Genomic DNA, 19,930 nt, shown 5'->3' with positions numbered 1-19,930 from the left:
ATATTTTATTTTTTACTTTATTTTTTTATATAATAATATTATCTCATATCTTAATTTTTTCTTATAAATATTGCAAGTTTATTGTCCGTTGATTAAGACGATACAATAACAACCCTCTTCCAAGCAAGTTGTTAATTTGCTTTTTTCAATAATTCCTGGCAACTCCAACCGCACCCTAAACCTTCATTTCCATCTTCCGGTCGCCGTACTACCTCCGCCCTCAATTTCTCGACTTTCATTCCCCTTATTAGCCTCCGTGTGGATACCAAAGGTATACTTCTCCACTGATATTTCTTATTGTTCTGTTAAATTCCCCTAATTTCTATTTTCTTTCTTTGAATGTTTTGTTTGTTGAGTATGTTTCTGAATTGAAGTGAACTGCTCTGTTCCCACTCCCTTTGTTTAAAGAAAACCCCATCACCGACTTTGAAAAGTCCTTTTTCGTTTCTTTTTTGTTTCCGACATGAAAACGGCTTCGTAACTGCGTTCTCTGTTAAGAAATAAGTACAACGATATTCGGCATCCACAACAAACATCTACTTCTCCATTCGTATTTTTCAATTTTCGTTATAAGTAATCTCTCTGAGCTCTCTCTCTCTCTCTCTAAGACCGCCGCTTCATTTGCTCCTCCTTCCTCTCTCTAGGGTTTTGAGGTTTGAGCTTGTTCTATCGAAAAATCATAAATTTCTACTTTATTGTAGGGTTTTTGACTTTGCTGCACGGTAAAACGGGAATCTTTCCTCTGGTTTCACGCTGAGTTGCTGTGATTTGTTGGCCCCTGCAATTGGTTTTCCCTCAAGGTTTTGTTTCTTCTTCTTCTTCTTTTCCTTTTGTTTAAGTTAATTTGGGCTTACTTTTTATTGATATAGAATTAGAATCATTTTTTAGCTGCTCTTTATTTATGTTCTTGTTCTTTTTGGATGACATTTGGTAACAACTTAATTTAGATTATTGGAGCTAGATATTGTACTTTAGGGTTTAATTGTCATGTTCCTTGCAGTTGTATGCATAGAGTTGGTGGGAAATCGACTCTCATTAGGTCCTTTTTTCCCCGGAAATATTAGTTTTTATGTGGCGCGTATTGATGCTGGGTGCTAACTTTTGTATTTTCTGCGGTGGTCCGATACATTCGAGGAGCATGTGGTGTTTGATCTTCCTTTTTTTTGCGCGTAATTCACATCATTTTATCTTTATTTTCTGTTTTTGGATAATATCATGTAATGGCATAGTCCACGGTTTTTGTAGCTTGGAATCACACATTAGGGTTCAATTGGTTTGTAACTTGCACTTTTCTGCATAAATTATTTGTGCTGCTTTTTCAAATTCTAGTTTCTGTAGTGATTGAGATTAATGATGCATGATAATAGCTCATTTTTTAGCTGCATCGGTCTGATTTCTTTGGGGAGCATGTGTTGTTTGTCTTTGTCTTGTGGTGTTGACACGTTCACCCTAATTTGCCAGGTAGAAAACACCGCTTCAAATTTTCTTACATCTCAATTCTATCTCCGCTGTTTTCTTTGCTCTGCTTCTGTTTAGTACCAAGCTCTTTGTTGTTCTTCTTCTCCAGGTTTTCCTCTGTGTTCTTATCTTTACCCTCTTTGTCCTGTACGTGTTTGATAAAATTCCTCTTTCAGCTTTATTGTGTTTTTCTTTGTTCAAAGCATATTGGTTAGAAAAATTCCACGGAATTGTAGTAAAAATGTCCGGCTAAAGCTGTTTAGAGAAAAGTCTACAAAGATGTTAGACTCCGGATTTCATGATTCTTTCTTATGAAATACATTATTTTTTTTACAGTTCTGACGCGTATATTCCTCAAAACGAACACTTCTACATTTTTCTTTATCCAGTTTTTTCGACCTACTCAATTCTTCTCCGACTTTCCTCTGTCTTTTAAATATGTTCTCTGCTACACAGTTTATGACTTTTTCTTTTTCCTTTTTTTGTTCAAATTGGGTAAATTGTTGGTTGCGACTGTTTGTGAAATTACATACAATTTCAACCTCATGGCGTTAGTATATCATCTCTATTGTAAAAAGCTTATGGGATTTTTCATATTCCAATTTGCCCTTTTATATGAAAAGTTTTAAGCTTTTTATACATTAGTTTTGGATTTTTGGTGCAGATTGTTATCTTAATTTTTTTCTATGTTGGATTTCTGTGGAATTATGATATATATGTGTTCTTACTCAAAAAATACAATATGTTTTTCTCATTATCTCCTTTTCTAATTTTAATTTATCAGCTTGCTATCAACAAGTTTATGATTTGTTGTGCGATGACACGAAGAATAATGTAGTCTGGAACTGAACTTTGGACTTTTACGTCTGCGAAGTGGACAAAAACTAAGATGAAAATTTTGTATGTCGATTACCTACTTTGTTGATGGTTGCTTTGATAAGAACATGGTCCCTGTCTCTTTGGACATTGGGATTTTTAGCTACTAACTTCCTTCCTTTTTAATAAGTTTATGTGTTGTTATCTGTAAGTTTATCATAGCCCCACAGATTTTCTTAGTGAGATTGACTAATTATGTTTAATGGGCATTCACCAATATCACTAAATTTAGGATATGCTAGAAATTCTTGATTCTTAAATCCACCACAATCAATTCCTAAAGTTGTAGTATTTCCAACTTTACTTAGTTAGCACTTATCATGTTATTAACCTGAATATGGTCTGTCATAAAAGCGTTTGTTGGCAAGCTAAAATCTGGAAAGTTCTTTAGTACATCAAGTCACCTAACCCATAAGTTCAGATTCTTTGGTGGTTGTAGAGTTCACTTGTTTTTCTTCCATTTATTCTATGATTTATTTTGTTGTTGGCAGTAAACTTTCTCCTCTACCAGTTATTCACATAATGTCCTATACCATTGGTGTTTACTCGCTATGAAGGTACCTAAAAACTTTTTTCATATTGCACATTTGGAATAGCAAAGATCATTACCAAGTTTGGGACCAAGCAATGGTACTAATAGGAGATGATGAATTAAGAGGTGCCTTCGATGTGCTTGAAGATGCAAACACTCCCGAATTTTGGGGTATTATGTATCTATCTTTTATGTATGGTTCAACTAAATAGCAGTAGGGCTTTAAGTACAATATACTTATGTCCTCTTTTGCATATATACATAAAAGTACCTCATCAGCACATGCTGTACATATAAATCTTTTGGTTATGGTTATCTATTTTGCTTTCAATATGGATCAGTGTTTATGTTTCTTCTGCCATAACACTATTGCTGAATTGACCTTCTCCATGAAATTATTTTCAGAATTTTGCCCGGATTAGTGTAAGGATCCAAGGTTTATGTCTATCCATGTGAAAAATAGTTGGCTTATGTCTATCCATGATTCTGTCATTTTCATACAGAAGATTTAGTTATAGTTTCCTGTTTTGATTTCAATTTAGAGGGGTGTTCTCTATTGGCACAATAACATAAAGTCGAATCAAAAGTTTTACCTGTATTACTACCTCAAAAAACCCACGGAAGAAATTACATGAAACTTCTCATGATAAATCCAGCATTATCTCGCAACAATGCTAGCTTCGGTTGTGGCATAGTTGGGGAAACATATGACGAAATACTAACAATTGTTGTTGCTTCCACTTCAACAGGTACGAATTGAACTAAACCATCCATACCTTGTGTATTTTTCACATAAATAAGAGAAATTTCAATATTAAGTTTGCGATAAACTCTTTTAAGTGTTTAATTTTCACACTTTCTCTTTGTGAGTGAGTTTGCCTGAGGATTTACCATCTCATTTTCGATGAGACTGTGATATAAATACACCTACTTATCTTGATTTCCAAAACTAATTTCTAAGGAAACATTATTCTCCGATTACGTGTATATACTTATTTTTGGTACTGAGGTCCTTTCTTACTTTTACTTTTTCTGTTAACTTTAACATATAAGTAGTAGTGGTTTCTACTAACTAAGCCTATCCTTGATCTTGCTTGTGTCGAAACATATACTTAGTGGAAGTATATTACTCATTTTAACACAGTTGTTAGGTGCTCATTCATGAACTAATCTACTTTTCTGCTACGAAAGCAAGCAATTTAAAATCGATTTCTGCTGCAACTCAGTTTTGGTTAAGATTTCTTCTTTTTATGTGTCTTGAGTTTGGAACAACTAAGTTTACTTCTCATCGGTACCACTTGCAGAAGTTTAAGCTGCCAGAACCTGTTCTTTGCCGGTGTTTTTGTTAGCATGCGACGACAAATAGCGACGAGGGCCCGCTTCATTGAAGCGAGAGGCGAGAAGCGAAGCGCTTGCCTTTTTGATGTGAAGCTACAATTTATCCAAAAAAATAAAATTTTAAATCTACAATTTATATAAAAAAATAAAATACTATATATATAACTAAAAACTCAATAGCAATAATATATTAATAAATATATCAATTCAAAAATTAAAAACTCAATAGATAGTGTTGCTCGATCAAAAACAGAGCAAAAACAGAGTTGAATGCTACTCTTTGTTGAGTGCTGCTCGATAAAAAACAGAGCCAAAAAGAAAAGAGAGAAGAAGAAAAAGAAAGAAAGGAGAAAGAAGACCGAAGAAAGAAGAAAGAAGAAGAAAGAAAAAAATGGCAGAAGAACAAAGGAGAAGACGAGAAGCGTACCTGGCTGGGTCGACTTGGATGAAGAAGAAAATGGCAGAAGAGATGAAGAAGAAAATAGAATTGATGTGGCTGGGTCGACTTGGAGAAAAAAATCGCTGGTCTGCTTGAAGCTTGAAGAAGAAAGAAATCCCTGATAGCCCTAATCGTGAGTCTTTTTCTTTTAATCCTTGCGTTTTTTCTTTTATTTTTTAAAAAAGCGACGCTGCAGTAGCTTCTCGCTACATTGTCGTCTCTCGCTACACAGGTAGAGGCGAGCGCTATTTTGAAAACGCAATGCAACAGAGGAAAAAAGCGCTGGATGCTCGCATCGCTACGCCTCACGCTATTAGCGCTAAGGCGAGCGCTATTTACAACCCTGCTCTTTGCATTGGTGGAATCCTAAAAGTAGAGCTCTTAGCCAGAGTTCAAAGACAAGAAATTGATGGTCTTTTATATGGCCAGTTCCCTCTTTTGATTAAGTTTTTAGTTGTTGGGTGGCTATACTGATCTGTGCTTCCAAGTGCAGCGACCAGTTGATTTAAGTTTTGATTCGGATTTGTTTATTATGTCTTCTCTATTATGGAGAAACTGTTAGAGATGCTATTTTATTAAGTTAGTTATTGCTAGCTCAACTTGTATGTCCATATAAGACTATGAAATCTAGAGTACCCTTAGACAAAGATTCAGTATTGGAATAGAGACGGGCCATAATAGAGTAGAATGGTAAAGAGGCTTCATATAGCTGACCTCAACTTGTGTGGGGTTGAGGGATAGTAGGGATACAACAACAACAACAACAACAACCCAGTAAAATCTCACAAGTGGGGTCTGGAGAGGGTAGAGTGTACGCAGACCTTACCCCTACCCCAAGGGGGTAGAGAGGTTTCCGGTAGACCCTCGGCTCAAGAAGACGAAAAGAGAGATAATAATCAGTACTATCAACAGAAAACAATAGAAATAATGTCAGCAACATAAGAAACAGAGAATAGCTGAGAGAATAGTGTGAACATAATATTAACCACTAGCCGTCTAAGACAAAACCCGATAAGGCTAGCGTAACACCTGTGCATAGTAGAAAAATGCTCAACTACCACCTAACCTACAACCCTAATGCTCGACCTCCACACCTTCCTATCACGGGCCATGTCCTCGGAAGTCTGAAGCCACGCCATGCCTTGTATGATTACCTCTCCCCAATACTTCTTAGGCCGCCCTCTACGTCTTCTCGTACCCACCAAAACCAATCGCTCACACCTTCTTACCGGGGCATTTGGGCTTCTCCTCCGTACGTGCTCGAACCATCTGAGCCTCGCTTCTCGCATCTTGTCATCTCTTGTCGTGGGCCAAATGTTCTCTTTTTCTTTTAGATTTTTGCTGCAAATTGGAGTTGCCCAATTATATAGAAGTTGGCTAGATTTCTGGGAGGTTTGATGGACTTTTGTATACAGATTGTCTCGGAGTTGTACCAACGTATTCTACCATCCCGAAAAAACGGGACCAGACATACAACCCCAATTTTACTACGATTTTCAATTTAAAAAGACCACCACATAAAATCTATTGCCATTTGTTCTACGAACTTACAAAAATAGGTAACCAGTAAAATCTAGTGTGAAAAATATATATTTTTGTTGTGTTCTTTTTATGTTCAAGTTATTCTTCTGAATGGTTACTGGTTTGTTACAGAGTAGAGGGAGTTTAGGGAGTTGTGGTGTCTCCAACTTCCCCGAATCACCTGTCTTTCTGCAGAGCGAAATTCTAAGTTGTTCTTTTTTCGTCTTTTTTTTTTTTTAATTTCATTTTCTTTTGGTATTTTATCCCAGTTATATCAGTAGTTTCTTAGAGCCTTGTTTTAACTTTCAAGGCCATTCAACCCTTCGAGCTTAAGATTGTGTCAATACAAGTTTAACTCTAATGCTCCTTTATTTCTGTTTTACTCTTAGATGAGAATGTGCACAGTTCAAGAAAAGCCTGATAGCTCTAACAAGCACAGGGAACTGAAGAAAACCAAAGTTGTTCAGTAGCTGGCTTGGCACATAGAGAGAAACTTCAGGCAGTTATATGATATATAGGAACTAAGATTTTGTTGGTGATATCTTGTGCATAGTTAAGGTTTAGATTCAGTATAGAACTGCCCTTTCTAAAATTCTTGGAATACTGTGATATACTTTGAGCATAAGATCGACGGGAAGGAACTTTCACAATTTTCATAATTCTTATTTCGTTCTTATGTGAAGTTTATGAATTGATCTTACCAAATAACTTCTGAGTTACAGATATATGTTAAGGCGTACAATGACATTAAACACTATGCTTTTGCAGAACAGTGTAAATCACATGTCTTCTCAAATACTTGATTCAGAAGAAAAATAAAACACCTATACCTCATTTCATAAAAGCTGAAATTAAAAAACTTTACAAGCCTTTGCAATTTGAAATATGTGTTAAGCTCACAAATACCTCTTAATAGATTTTAATGTTGTCACGTCTTGGTTTAAACTCCGTTAAAAGTGGAGCAAACAGTCTATATTTTCTTTAGCAAAAATAGTAACAGAAATGTTAGATGTAGTTGCTGCTTCTGCTATTCGTTTTGATAATTTCAACAGAAATAAAAATGTTCGTGGATCTGCTAACGTGAAGCTTCATCTAGCCGTTGGGCCCGGGCTTAGCCCGGGCATAACCTCACTAGTGAATATTATATACATAAACTTAATTCAGTTATGTAACAACCAATCTCAAAATCCACTCTATTGAAGAAATCTTCACAAATTAAGTAGTAGAGAAAAGGAAAAGAATAGGCCTATCCTCAAGGTTGCTAAGCATCACAGGAGTATATAAAGAAAAGTGGGAAACAGAAATAAACCTAAACCAAGTGCATCACAAGTGGATTACTAGTTTTTCTTGGGGTGCAAACTGTAATAATCGCAACTTTCGGAAGGTAGAAAATCATCGATTTTTCTTAGAAGTCTTTATCAGAAAACGAGGGTCAGTGCTATCGGCGACTTAAGCAAAATATCGCCCGTAGTATTTCGTTACTGCAAATCGTAGATTACTCGGCAGACAAAAAGGTGAGCTTCATTTTTTGTTCTATTGTGTCCTTTATTCATTATAATTGCATTTGGCTTTTTCTGTTTTAGCTTCCTAATTTGTATAATTTTGTATTATTAAATGAAATTGACTCGAATAGAGCGAAATGGATATAAAGGATTTGTATAGTCAATTAAACTAGTTTTTTGGGATTGAGGTGTAGTTTGGTGATTGATTGATTGATAGATATATTTAACCTTTTACTATTGTTCCTTGAAATTGTAGGTAAGCACAAAATTACACACTTAGGCATGTGTTCAGGAGATTGAATTTGTTGTAGGTTTATATGTTGTGCTTTTGGTGTGGGAGGTGATTAGGGTTTTCGGTTTATTGGTTTGACTTAGCTATGACTGATGATGTTCAACTTTGATTTGTGAGATAGAATTGGAACTAGCTAGGAAACCATCAGCTCTCATTTTTTTGATAACCGCGATATCCGGGCCAGCTTGCTAATTCCACGAGATTCCTGCTACCTTCCACCAGCAATCAGGTACTCTGTCCACCAAGGCTTAGACAGATGGAAAGAAATCACCCAATATTTTTGTCTCCGAGATTTGAACCCGAGACCTCATGGTTCTGAACCCACTTTATTGACCACCAGGCCACACCCTTGGGTGTTAAACATCAACTCTTATTTTAGCCCCCATGGCTTAGTTCAAGTGGCAAAATATCGGGGGATTTGTGAGTTGCATCACAAGTTCGAGCTCTGCATCATGCGAACTAGGCCTGGTATTTAACTATTTAAGTGGTGAAGAGTAGAAGGGCGGGCCCATTATGAAGGCTGCGGTTGGTTCTAAGGGTTGGCTCTGGACGTATGTCCTTGATGTCAAAAAAAATATCAGCTTTCATTTCGCGGGGTTTTAGAGAAATTACTTGTAGTTTGTCAACGAAACCACGAAAAAATTGTTGTTTTTTCTTGTGTGCATTAGAATGCCAATGATTATGTGCAGTTAAATAAGATGAAATTCTTGGACTAGCCCGTTCTCGGTAGTGTATTTGGCTGGGAATAAAAATATTTATGGAAATTTTGAGGTAGGCCAAAATAGAGTAAGATAGATATAGATGAGTCATATAGATGGGATTGAGGCTCAGTTGATTGATTGTTTGATGGAAACTTTGTAGTTGAGTCTCAGCTCTGTTCTTATTTTTAGAACATTCAGAACGGACCATAAAAATAGAGGTGATATATGCAGAATCATTCTAGGTCTACACATGTGAGAGCATGACTTTTTGATCAAAAGCCTCATTCTTCCCGAATTAGATTGCTAAATAGCTAACCTTTTGCTGCTGTTTATTCTGAAGGAAGTGGCAGGCAATATTTTGAACCTTTTCACGCTAGATTTTACTGGTTACCTATTTTTGTAAGTTTGTGGAACAAATGGCAATAGATTTTATGTGGTGGTGTCTTTTTAAATTAAAAATCGTAGCAAAATTGGGGTTGTATGTCTGGTCCCGTTTCTTCAGTATAAATACATTGGTACAACTCCGAGACAATCTGTATAAGAAAGTCCATCAAACCTCCCAGAAATCTAGCCAACTTTTATATAATTGGGCAACTCCAATTTGCAGCAAAAATCTAAAAGAAAAAGAGAACATTTGTCCTACGACAAGGGATGACAAGATGCGGGAAGCGAGGCTCAGATGGTTCGGGCACGTACGGAGGAGAAGTCCGGATGCCCCGGTAAGGAGGTGTGAGCGGTTGGTTTTGGTGGGTACGAGAAGAGGTAGAGGGCGGCCTAAGAAGTATTGGGGAGAGGTAATCAGACAAGAGATGGCCCTTGATTTCAGATTTCCGAGGACATGGCCCTTGATAGGAAGGTGTGGAGGTCGAGCATTAGGGTTTTAGGTTAGGTGGTAGTTGAACATTTTTCTACTCTGCACAGGTGTTAGGCTAGTCTGATCGGGTTTTGTCTTAGATGGCTAGTGGTTAATTAATATTATGTTCACACTATTCTCCCGTTTTTCATTGTGCCGGGCCTTATCTACTGGTTGTTGTTAGTGTTTTGCATCTATTCTCTATTTCTTATGTTGCTGTCATTATTTCTATTGTTTTTTATTGATAGTACTGATATATTATCTCTCTTTTCGTCTTCTTGAGCCGAGGGTCTACCGGAAATAGCCTCTCTACCCCCTCGGGGTAGGGGTAAGGTCTGCGTACACTATGCCCTCCCCAAACCCCATTTGTGAGATTTTACTGGGTTGTTGTTGGGATATTCTTAGAAAGCGCTCATCTTTGAGGCCATTTTGGGGTGCGTTAATCTGCTCTTTAGTATTACTTATTGATCTGCTGAAATTACTCTGAAAGGACGTTTGGGAAGGGAAAGATAAGGCTACAAGAGATGAAATGCTCATGTACTTATATTGTCAGTTTTGAGTTTTTGGGATGAAGCTACAAACTTTAAGGGTGTGTTTGGTACGAAGGAAAACATTTTTCGGAAAATGTTTTTCAATTTTTCCATGTTTGGTTGGTTTAAATGTTTTGGAAAACATTTTCTTTCTAAACTCATTTTTCTCCAATTGGAGGAAAATGTTTTCCTTATCAAGAGAAGGGAAAATATTTTCCAAAACTTCTTCTCAACCTTCCCCACCCTCACCAACCCACCCCACACCCCCACACCCACCTAACCCCACCCCATGCCTACCCACCTCACTCTCTCTCTCCAAAAAGGCTTTTTTTTCAAATTTCAGTTTTTTTTCCGTCACCGCCCACCCTACCACCCCCCGCGCGCTCAACTTTTTTTTTTTTTAATTTCAATTTGTTATTTATTCGTTTTTCTGCACCATCCATCCCTCACCCTGCCAAACCCCACCCCTCACTGCCCCCAACACCCACACAAAAAAAGTTTATTTTTTTACTTTTTCTTTTTGTAATTTTCAAATTTCTGTTTTTTCTTTTTTTCTGCAACTCCCCCGCCCCCCGGATTTTTTTTTTATATATATTTTCAGTTTTAGTTTTTCATCTTTCGGTTTACAGGTTCGAAATTTTACAAGTTCCAAATTTATGAGTTCGGAGGTTTATGTGTTTGGAAGTTTACGGGTTTAGAAATTATAAAGTTTACGGGTTTGAAATTTCGCGGTTTCGAAACCTTAGCGGTTCGGAAGTTTATGAAATTTGTGGGTTCGGAAGGTTGTTGGTTCGAAAGTTTATGGCTTCATGTTTATTGTATCTAAATTATTTATGAATACTCTTGAGAAGTTATTTTCCTTAATTTGTGTACCAAACACCGGAAAATGAATAAGATTACTACTTGTTTTCCAAGAAAACATTTTCCTCGGAAAACATTTTCCGTTATACCAAACACACCCTAAGTCATTTACCCAATTCTTCCAAAGTATAATCACTTTATATCTAATAATTTGGAATTCGTTGTGTGAAAATCCCCCTTAAATCCAACTACTTGGTATATCAACAATGTCCTAGAGAACTTGATAATTAATATTTTTTATCAGGAAAAAATATTGTATTCAAGGGGGCATTTTATTTATGTTAGGGTCTTAGGAAATTTTATTATGGAAAGAATCTTCTAATTAACAATTTTTTTTGTCCACCAAGGATTGCCTGCTGCATTTGTTAATTGGTTATGTTACCAATTACCTTTTATAACTTTTAATGGTTTTGCCTCATTCAGGGCTTCCACAAAGATTTGCCTCTGATTTTAAATTTCCAGTATGGAGATCATTGTTTTATAGGTGGTTTGACACTGTATAATCATGTTTTCTGCAGTTCCACCACATGGATGATCATCAGGAAATGGAAAGGTTTGGGATGGAGAACGATTTTGAAGATGGTCAGTGGATCGGTGGTGAGTTCTACTACCGGAAGCGCAAAGAAAAGAAGCGTGTTCAAACCAAGGATGATGTCCTCTATGGTGTTTTTGCTTCTGACGATAGTGACTCTGACTATGAGGGATCCTCCAAGAAGCGGAAAAAAGGCCTTTCCACGAAGGCTGACCTCACCAAACCTGTTAACTTTGTTTCAACTGGAACAGTCATGCCCGACCAAGAAACAGATCGCAATTTCAAAGAGGAGAAGAACCAGAAAATGTCCGAAGAGAGCAAAGGTTTGGGATCTGGAGCATCTGTTGGCCTTGGATTTAGTACTAGTTCCTCGAAGAATATTGCTGCTGATGAATACACCAAAACACAGGCCCAGGTTGAAATTGAAGAGGAAAACTTTCTGCCCACTGCTTTTGGGAGGAAGATTAAAGAAGGTGCCCTAAGACGTGAGAAGGAAAGGGAAAAGGAGAAGTCTATGTTGGCCAAGAAATCTTCTGAATCAGGGAGAAGGGAACCTGATGGTGATGTTGGTGGCTTTGAGAAGCATACCAAGGGGATTGGGATGAAGTTGCTTGAGAAGATGGGTTATAAGGGAGGTGGGTTGGGGAAAAATGAGCAAGGAATTTTGGCTCCGGTCGAGGCAAAGCTTAGGCCCAAGAATATGGGAATGGGCTTCAACGACTATAAGGAGACTAGTGCACCAGCTCTTCAAGAATCAGAGGGAAAGCCTGTTGCTCGTCCTGCTCAACCTGTGGAAGGCCACTCAAAAGCGAAGCTTTGGTCAAAGCAAGCTAAAAAACTGAAGAAGGTTTACATTACAGCTGAAGAGTTGTTAGCCAAAAAGCAGGAGCAGGGCCTGGAAGTTGTTCAGAAGGTCTTTGATATGAGGGGTCCACAGGTTCGAGTCTTGACGAATCTGGAGAACTTGAACGCTGAAGATAAAGCAAGGGAAAATGATGTTCCAATGCCTGAACTTCAGCATAATATTAGGTTGATTGTGGATTTGGCGGAACTTGACATACAGAAAATTGACAGTGATTTAAGAAATGAGAGAGAAACAGTTGTTGCTTTGCAGAAGGAGAAGGAGAAGTTCCAAGCTGAGGCAGCTCGCCAGAAAAGGCAGCTTGATAATATGAAAGAGATTGTCAGTGTATTGGACCGGATTGGGGAAGAGAGCACATCTGGTACTCTGACCCTAGACTCCCTTGCAGCAGCATTTGCAGACTTGCAGCAGCAGTATTCTGAGGAATACAAACTCTGCAACTTGTCAAGCATAGCATGCTCATATGCTCAGCCTTTATTTATACGTGTTTTTCAAGGATGGGATCCACTTCAAACTCCAACACATGGAATGGAGGTGGTTTCCAGGTGGAAGTATCTTTTGCAAGGGGATGACATTTTTACTATCTCTGATGCTGCATCTCCTTATACTCAAATATTCATGGAAGTTGTTTTCCCTGCCATTAGAATATCCGGCACCAATACCTGGCAGGCAAGGGACCCTGAACCAATGCTTCGTTTTTTGGAGTCCTGGGAGAAGCTGTTGCCTCCTGCAGTCCTTCAGACAATACTGGAAAACATTGTCTTTCCCAAATTATCAGCTGCTGTGGACTCCTGGGATCCACGTCGAGAAACAATTCCAATCCATTCCTGGGTTCATCCATGGCTGCCCTTATTGGGTCAAAGGTTGGAAAGCTGCTATCACACTATACGTAACAGATTGGAAAGTGTACTGCATGCTTGGCACCCAAGTGATATGTCTGCATACTACATATTGTTTCCTTGGAAGACCGTGTTTGATACAATTAACTGGGAAAAACTGATGGTCAGATTTATTGTTCCAAAGTTGTTAAATGTAATGCATGAATTCCAAATAAATCCAGCAAATCAGAACCTTGATCAGTTCTATTGGGTCCGTACTTGGGCTACTGCTATTCCCATCCATCACATGCTTCCAATACTGGATATATTCTTCAACAAGTGGGAAGTAGTTTTGTACCACTGGTTATGCTCAAAAAACCCGAACTTTGAAGAAGTGACAAAATGGTATTTGGGTTGGAAGGAACTTATTCCACCTGAACTTCTGGCAAATGAACACGTTCGCTATCGACTTAATGTCGGTCTAGACATGATGAACCAGGCTGTTGAAGGCTCAGAGGTGGCTGAACCTGGTTTGAGGGAGAACATAAGTTATATTAGGGTTCTTGAACAAAGGCAGTTTGAGACTCAGAAAAAAGCAGCAGCGCAATTTCAATCCCGTCCTTCTGTGGGCTCGAACAGTGGAATCCAAATGGACGGTACAGGTGGCGGGGATGAGATGAACTTGAAAAGAGTTATTGAAGTTTATGCACAACAGAATGATTTGTTGTTCCAGCTTAAGCCCGGGCGAATGCAAGATGGTCATCAGATATATGGTTTTGGTAAAATCAGCATTATTATAGATTCTCTCAATCAGAAGGTATTTGCACAAGTAGAGGACAGGTGGTCTTTGGTGTCACTTGAGCAGCTGTTGGACCTGCAAAAGTTAAAGAGCCGATAAGCGTCTTAAGTTTTTGAATTTTACAGTACAAAATCAACTCCAAGTTTTCTGAAACTAATGTGTAGGCTTCACGTACCTTTCTGCACTGGATCTTTCATTGTGCTGCAGCAAGTCATGAGAAGATGAAGTGCTTCTTTTCTCCCTAGTGGCATTTTACTGCTTCTTTAGTGAGATTTTAACGTGTAAGTTTCCTTCGTTCTACATTTGCATTTGGCAAAATCACTAGAAATGAGAGAGACGTGAGTGTCAGTCTTTCTGGCTCAGAAATTTTTACATAGATTTCATATTGTTTTTGTTCGTGAATTTCTTTATATAGAAGCACTAGATGTTCAATATCTATTTAATTATATAAATGTCAATCCTAACTTAGATTTTCCTATCAACTCTTAATGTTCAGCCATATTATAACTGTTTCATAGATTTGTTTTGATCGGCCACTAATCTGTTTTATTCTGTGGAGGATAAAGGCGGGTTGATTTAGAAATAATGATGATTGAATGCAAAGGAGTTACCTAACTCCTTGAAGTCTATCTGATGCAAACCAGAGAAGGAGGGTGCTTATTATCTGTGAATAGTTGATGCATGCGGGCTTGTACTGGTAAAAAAGAAAACTAAAAGAGAGAAACTAAGGAATGCATCAGAGGCTGTCGAGAAAATTCCATTCTTCAATTAGGACAGCTGCTCCTTAGAGAAAGATTAATGGATTGAATTGAAAACTCTAAGAGTTGACCTCTATATGTCGTTTACTTTATAGTGAAATATCAAAGACAAGCTATTAAGGTGTAAAGATAGGAGATTTGCGAAAGATTAGAGTTTAAACCTCCGTGTCGCCCCCCCCCCCCCCCCCCCCAAAAAAAAAAAAAACCCCAAAACCCCCCAAAAAAAACCCCAAACCATGTTGTCTTCTTCTTTCTCCTCTTTCTTGTTAGGAGCTCTTACTCGAGCTAATGTCAAAAGAGAAGAAATATAATCAAAAGAGAAGAAATAGACTTCCTGCTCAGTATGATATGAATATTAAGGTGCTGCAGCAGAGCCATTGCAATTCAATTCAATCTCTGCTGGCTGCTTCAGTATCTGACGGTCTAATCTCTGCTATTAACTTGGGTGTGCGATAGAGTTATTAGGGTTCAGTAGCGTTAGAGCTTTGCACAATTCACTTTCCTCTGTACAATCTTTCTCCTTTTCTTTTTTGGGTCAAAGCTACTAAGTGTTGGTGGGGGGAGGTTTGGGCTGACCCCAACCTGTTCATTTCATTCAGCAGAAGTACAAGGAGGTAGGATGTACAATCATTCTTCTCTTAACTTTTTCTTACTGTTCTAGATTTTGAATTTGTTCCCAAAAATTTTTAGTTTAAATTTATGTATAGTATCTAAAAGTTCCTGTGGTGGAAGGTTGCAGTTTTGGTCCCTCAATTATTAGTCCTACTACAGATAAATGTTTCAAGATTCAGTGTTTTTTAATTATTAAATCATGAGATTACTCATTTTATGCCTTGGAGAATTTTTGGTACCTTTTGTTTTATAATAATATCTTTTGCATTTGCAGAAATTTGGTAATGGAGGGGACCAATAGCTGACGGTATTATTAATAAAAGGATCTAAATGTTTCAAGTGTCAAGTATGCCAGAAATCAAAATTAGAATTTGCCATAATAAAAGCACATTTATCCCTTCTATGTATTTCTTTTGCTTTAGACAGAAATGTAAGAAGGAAAAAGAAGGAAAGAAGCTTTTCTGAACAATTAGTTTTTTGTCCAGGTAGTATCAGATCATAATGTATTTCTTTGATCCTAAAGTGGACTTTCTGGCATATTATATCGCGGTCATACGAGTAATGATACAGGTTTAAAAGTTTTCTTTAGACACGTGACACAATCTTTTGATTCCCCATCTTGCTTGGACTGAGACATAGTAGTTGTTGTTCTTCTGCACATTTTTCTGATTAATGGTCAGATATTGTGGTAATTAGAAAGTAGAATGTGCAAGCACAGATTGGGTTCTCATATTCTAGGCCTTACTTACTGTTTTTAAGGTGTAACCTGATACTTCTGCATCCCCACGTGATGCAGAAGCTAGTAGCTGATAGAGAGTAGCTGTTGGAGGTCTATAGTGAGGTTATGGGTTCACGACGATCAGCAAAACTTCTCCGTGCGTCAGGAGCTGTGTTTAAGTTAATTTATGTCTATTCTAATCTTGTAAATTTATTTGTCTGTTTTAATTCTAGTAAACTGTTAGCTTATTTTTAGTCTAGGTGTCTATCAGAAGCTCTAAGAGTGTTTAATTCCTTATCCAAGATCAAAGAAGGAACTCCTCATTAAGCAAGAACCGTAACTAAGAACGGAGCAGTTCAATTTTGGGTACAGGAAAAACTCTCCTAGAACAATCTGTTTTCATCGAATTTTTCCAATTGATCAGAACGGCTAGTCTGAAGTCTAATAAATTTCAATGAGTCACTCAGTCATTTTGCCAAGTGAGTAATTATTTCCAGCTTATTATCATTGGCCTTCAGGTGATCATTCAACTGTGTCGTACTACTTGGAAGTCTTACACTGTATCCAGCCTCTTGAGCAAATTATGAATGACACTATGTTTTGCTTGATTGTGTTGTCCTGATCCATTGTGAAAGGTGGGTTTCTATGAAAACTGAATGGTATTTCCACTGGTGCTTTTCCTTCTCCCCTTTTTCTATTGTTTTCTGCCCCACTTCTGCAACTTAATCCTTTCTATATTTGCGGTAATTGTTTTGCTACTTCTTTTTTCTTTTCTTTTTCCCCTCTACACTGCTCAATGTTTTCTTTGCTTGACCTAAGGTATTGCCTTCTCCTTCTTCAAACTAGCAGGAATGAGAAGCCATGTCCAGCTACTGGGCTTGCACATATCTCCCTGCTGTATTTTGCAGCTATTCTTGAGCCATAAGTTAGCTTCAAGATGGTGAAGGAATTATACCAGCAAATGTAACAATTAAAGTTAATAAAGTGCTTAATTAGTACAGTAGTGTTTGACAGTCCAATGCTGATACTTAACTTGCTGTCGCAATGATCCCAAATTTCTGCTCTGTCCTTAACTAGCTGAAATTGAAACCAGATATGCAGGAAGGAAGGATTCACAGATCCTCTCTGTCCTTAGCTAGCTGGAACTGTAACGAGATACGAACTCCGGTTTAGGTCTCAGTGCTACAGGTCTGGGGACAGAAGTAGAGATTCAGCTCAGTAAAATCTGTTGTTCGAGAAGACAACAACAAGAACAACAATAACAAACCCAGTGAATTCCTTCTAGTGTTGTTCGAGAAGGAACTCTAGAAATTAGTTTCATGAAGAGATTCACTTATTGCAATATTTATTTACTACATGAGTGATAAAGCATGCGAAAACTTGTGGTTTGTCTTACTTTTGCAGGAATCTAGATCTTTCCGTATGAAACATCACTAATCTGTTGGATACATGGCAAGCTGTTAACTGAGATCTCAGTTGAGGGTTCTGATGTTGAAGTTATAGAAACGAAGGTTGACTTTGCTATACTTAGCCGCTTTGTCTTAGGAATAATAGTATAGTTCTGTATAGGATTAAACGTTTCTCTTATATATATAATAGGTCATGGTATTGAACTTTGTTTTTCTTTCCCTTGTGAGTCTGTTTTATGTGATTTGCTTCTCTTTATTTGGTGTAGTTTAATTGGTTAGGTGTAATGGATGCTGGAGGAAGAAAAAGAGACAGGTAGAAAGCCAAGATATAATGCTTAATTAAGATAACAATGCAAAGCCCGTCACTGGTAATTTACCATAGATGTAATTTTGTTTTTTGTTACCCTGGTAAAGCGGTCATGATTTTATTTTTGTGAGGTTATCTTTGTTGGTTGAGTTTATTTTTGGTGACCTGATGTAGAGCGGAATTGTAAGACGACATTTTCTTAGGGCATGAGGGAGTAAAAATGGAGTTTTAGGAAGTTCCAGGCTCCTTTAGCTATGTGTTGTGTCCATGTAGCTTGTAGCAAAAGTTTCAGAATATAGTGAATGGCTTTTTCTCTGCTCATGAGTCCCTGGTTTGTTGTCAAGACACATAATGTGTGTAAGTTTGATGTAGAAGTGAAATTGGTCTCGCTTTGAGGCTTCATTCTTGGAACGACATGAAAGAAGAGCTCGAATAATTTGCAGATGGTCCTCACTCCTCACCAAGGAATTAACTGCTACCCTGTTTCCCTTGTGTTTTCTACTTGCACAAGTATCTTTTGGAAGCCTGGCAGGTCTAGCCGCTGAGCAATTGTTGGTGTTTTTTCAATCATTTTTAAGGAGAAACACACTTGAGCTTCTAGTTTCAAGGATTTTATTGTTGATAGTGTTCCTAAGCGAGATTGATTTTCATTTAATTTATGTAGGGATAACATTCAGTTCAATATTGCGCTCCTCTATTTATTGCTTTGTATCCTGGAATAGAGCAAAAGGCAATTGTGATCCTGCCAATATCAAAATTGAGAAGGGAGCATGCATGCGGTGTGAAGTTTCAATTTTGAGCTCCATGTAGCATGTGATCTCATTAAAACATGCATGCAGTCAATCCACTGTAAACTGTAAAGTTTTGTGATTTTACTGCTACAGTTACTTTGTAAAATTTTCCTACATACCATTTCGTTTTTGCACTTCTAACTTCCAAGGAATAAATACAACACCCATTGACCTTCAATTCCTGCCATTCACTGAACTTGTTTTCTCATTCTTTAAAGGAGCCTTACATCCAAATTCCAATCCTATGGTTTGATAAATAAAATTGTCTACCAAATATAAGGTGTTTAGTCAATTCTTGAAATTGAACTAGAATTTTGTAATTGACAGGAGCATGATAGTTAACTTTATTAATTATTACCCCCTTAATTCTTACTCTCAAGCGCCATACATGGACTTTTGACAGAATTTGGAAGGAGAAAAGGAAAGGAAAGAGTTTATGGTGAGTGAATTCTTACACTATGACATCATCTAAAAGACAACTACACAAGTAACTATGCAAGGTGATGAAATTCAATATATATATATATATATATATATATATATATATATAGCCTTAATACAGCAACTGCGTTAGAAATTAAGTTGTAGAAGCCATGGCGTTAAAGAGAAGCAGAGAAGAAGAATCAGTATCAGTCACTAGGACGTAAAATCTTTGAGTGCAAGAAACAGTTTGATTCGTTTCAAGCACTTACCCATTGAGCCCAAGAAACACGAATGCTCCTTTTGCGGCCGACTTATCTTTGGGTGGACACATGAGTAAAGAGGAGTGAATGAATAGTGATCAAGCAGCATAATTCGAATCTACTTGACTGGGAATCTATTTCTTAAGTAATTAGCCATATGTGCACTTACTCATCACTCAAAAGATTTGGAGTTGGAAAATACTTAATCTAATTATTTTCTCGAAATATCATTCAGTATGCAATTATTCATTTATGTAAAGTTTGTACATGGACGGGGTGTGGGCTAAAAATTATCATAATTATATGTGGGCCTAACCAGTATTAAGAAGGCCTTTGAAGGCCGCTGCGTGTCATCAATTCAATCTCGACAGAGGATGAAGGCGAGGTCGAGGACTCAGCGGAGGTCGAAGACGAGGACGAGTACTCCCTTTAGCAGAGCAGTAACGATTAGTTTTAGAAATAAGACTTTACTAAGAATATTCCAGTGAATATTCCTGTACTATTAGAGTTTTTGTGGTCCATGTGCCCTTATAAATAGAAAGATATGTAGCTATAGGGGGGATGAAACACTCATTGTAAAAAATAACACATTTACATTCTCTTAAGATTCTTGCTTTATCATACACATACAAAATACACCTTTTCTTCAGATCTTTATCTATCCTTTCTCCCACGATCCAAGGAGAATCCAAATAATAAAGGCTTATTAATCATTTGTCGTCGTCAGAAAGAATATCA

General features: G+C 37.4%; 1 protein-coding gene across 20 annotated transcripts; it reads left to right on the top strand.

Annotated features, from left to right (window-relative positions):
* Positions 1–93: 93 nt before the first annotated feature.
* Positions 94–18,687, top strand: LOC107828292 (septin and tuftelin-interacting protein 1 homolog 1). 20 transcript variants are annotated; one of them, XR_012706840.1, is made up of 7 exons: positions 95–271; positions 702–3,615; positions 4,171–4,776; positions 11,422–14,195; positions 16,521–16,637; positions 17,407–17,513; positions 17,678–18,687. XR_012706840.1 is itself a non-coding variant. In XM_075248401.1 (4 exons), exon 4 carries the CDS (start codon positions 11,431–11,433, stop codon positions 14,011–14,013), a length of 2,583 nt encoding a protein of 860 aa, XP_075104502.1. In that variant the 5' UTR covers positions 95–271; positions 702–3,615; positions 4,171–4,776; positions 11,422–11,430; the 3' UTR covers positions 14,014–14,396. The 20 variants fall into 20 exon arrangements, 2 of the variants coding, with proteins under 2 accessions (XP_075104503.1, XP_075104502.1); XR_012706837.1 differs by having other exon boundaries at positions 15,559–16,637; positions 17,691–18,687; XR_012706836.1 differs by having other exon boundaries at positions 15,559–16,637.
* Positions 18,688–19,930: the final 1,243 nt, after the last annotated feature.

This window comes from Nicotiana tabacum, chromosome 24 (assembly GCF_000715075.1).
Source record: "Nicotiana tabacum cultivar K326 chromosome 24, ASM71507v2, whole genome shotgun sequence".
NCBI lineage: Eukaryota > Viridiplantae > Streptophyta > Magnoliopsida > Solanales > Solanaceae > Nicotiana > Nicotiana tabacum.
The sequence above is the reverse complement of the archived record's forward strand: the minus strand, read 5'-3'. Positions and strand labels throughout refer to the sequence as shown.

Bases quoted from the DNA above. Each gene is read 5' to 3' on its own strand.
- LOC107828292 (XM_075248402.1), top strand. From the start codon at position 11,431: ATGGATGATCATCAGGAAATGGAAAGGTTTGGGATGGAGAACGATTTT.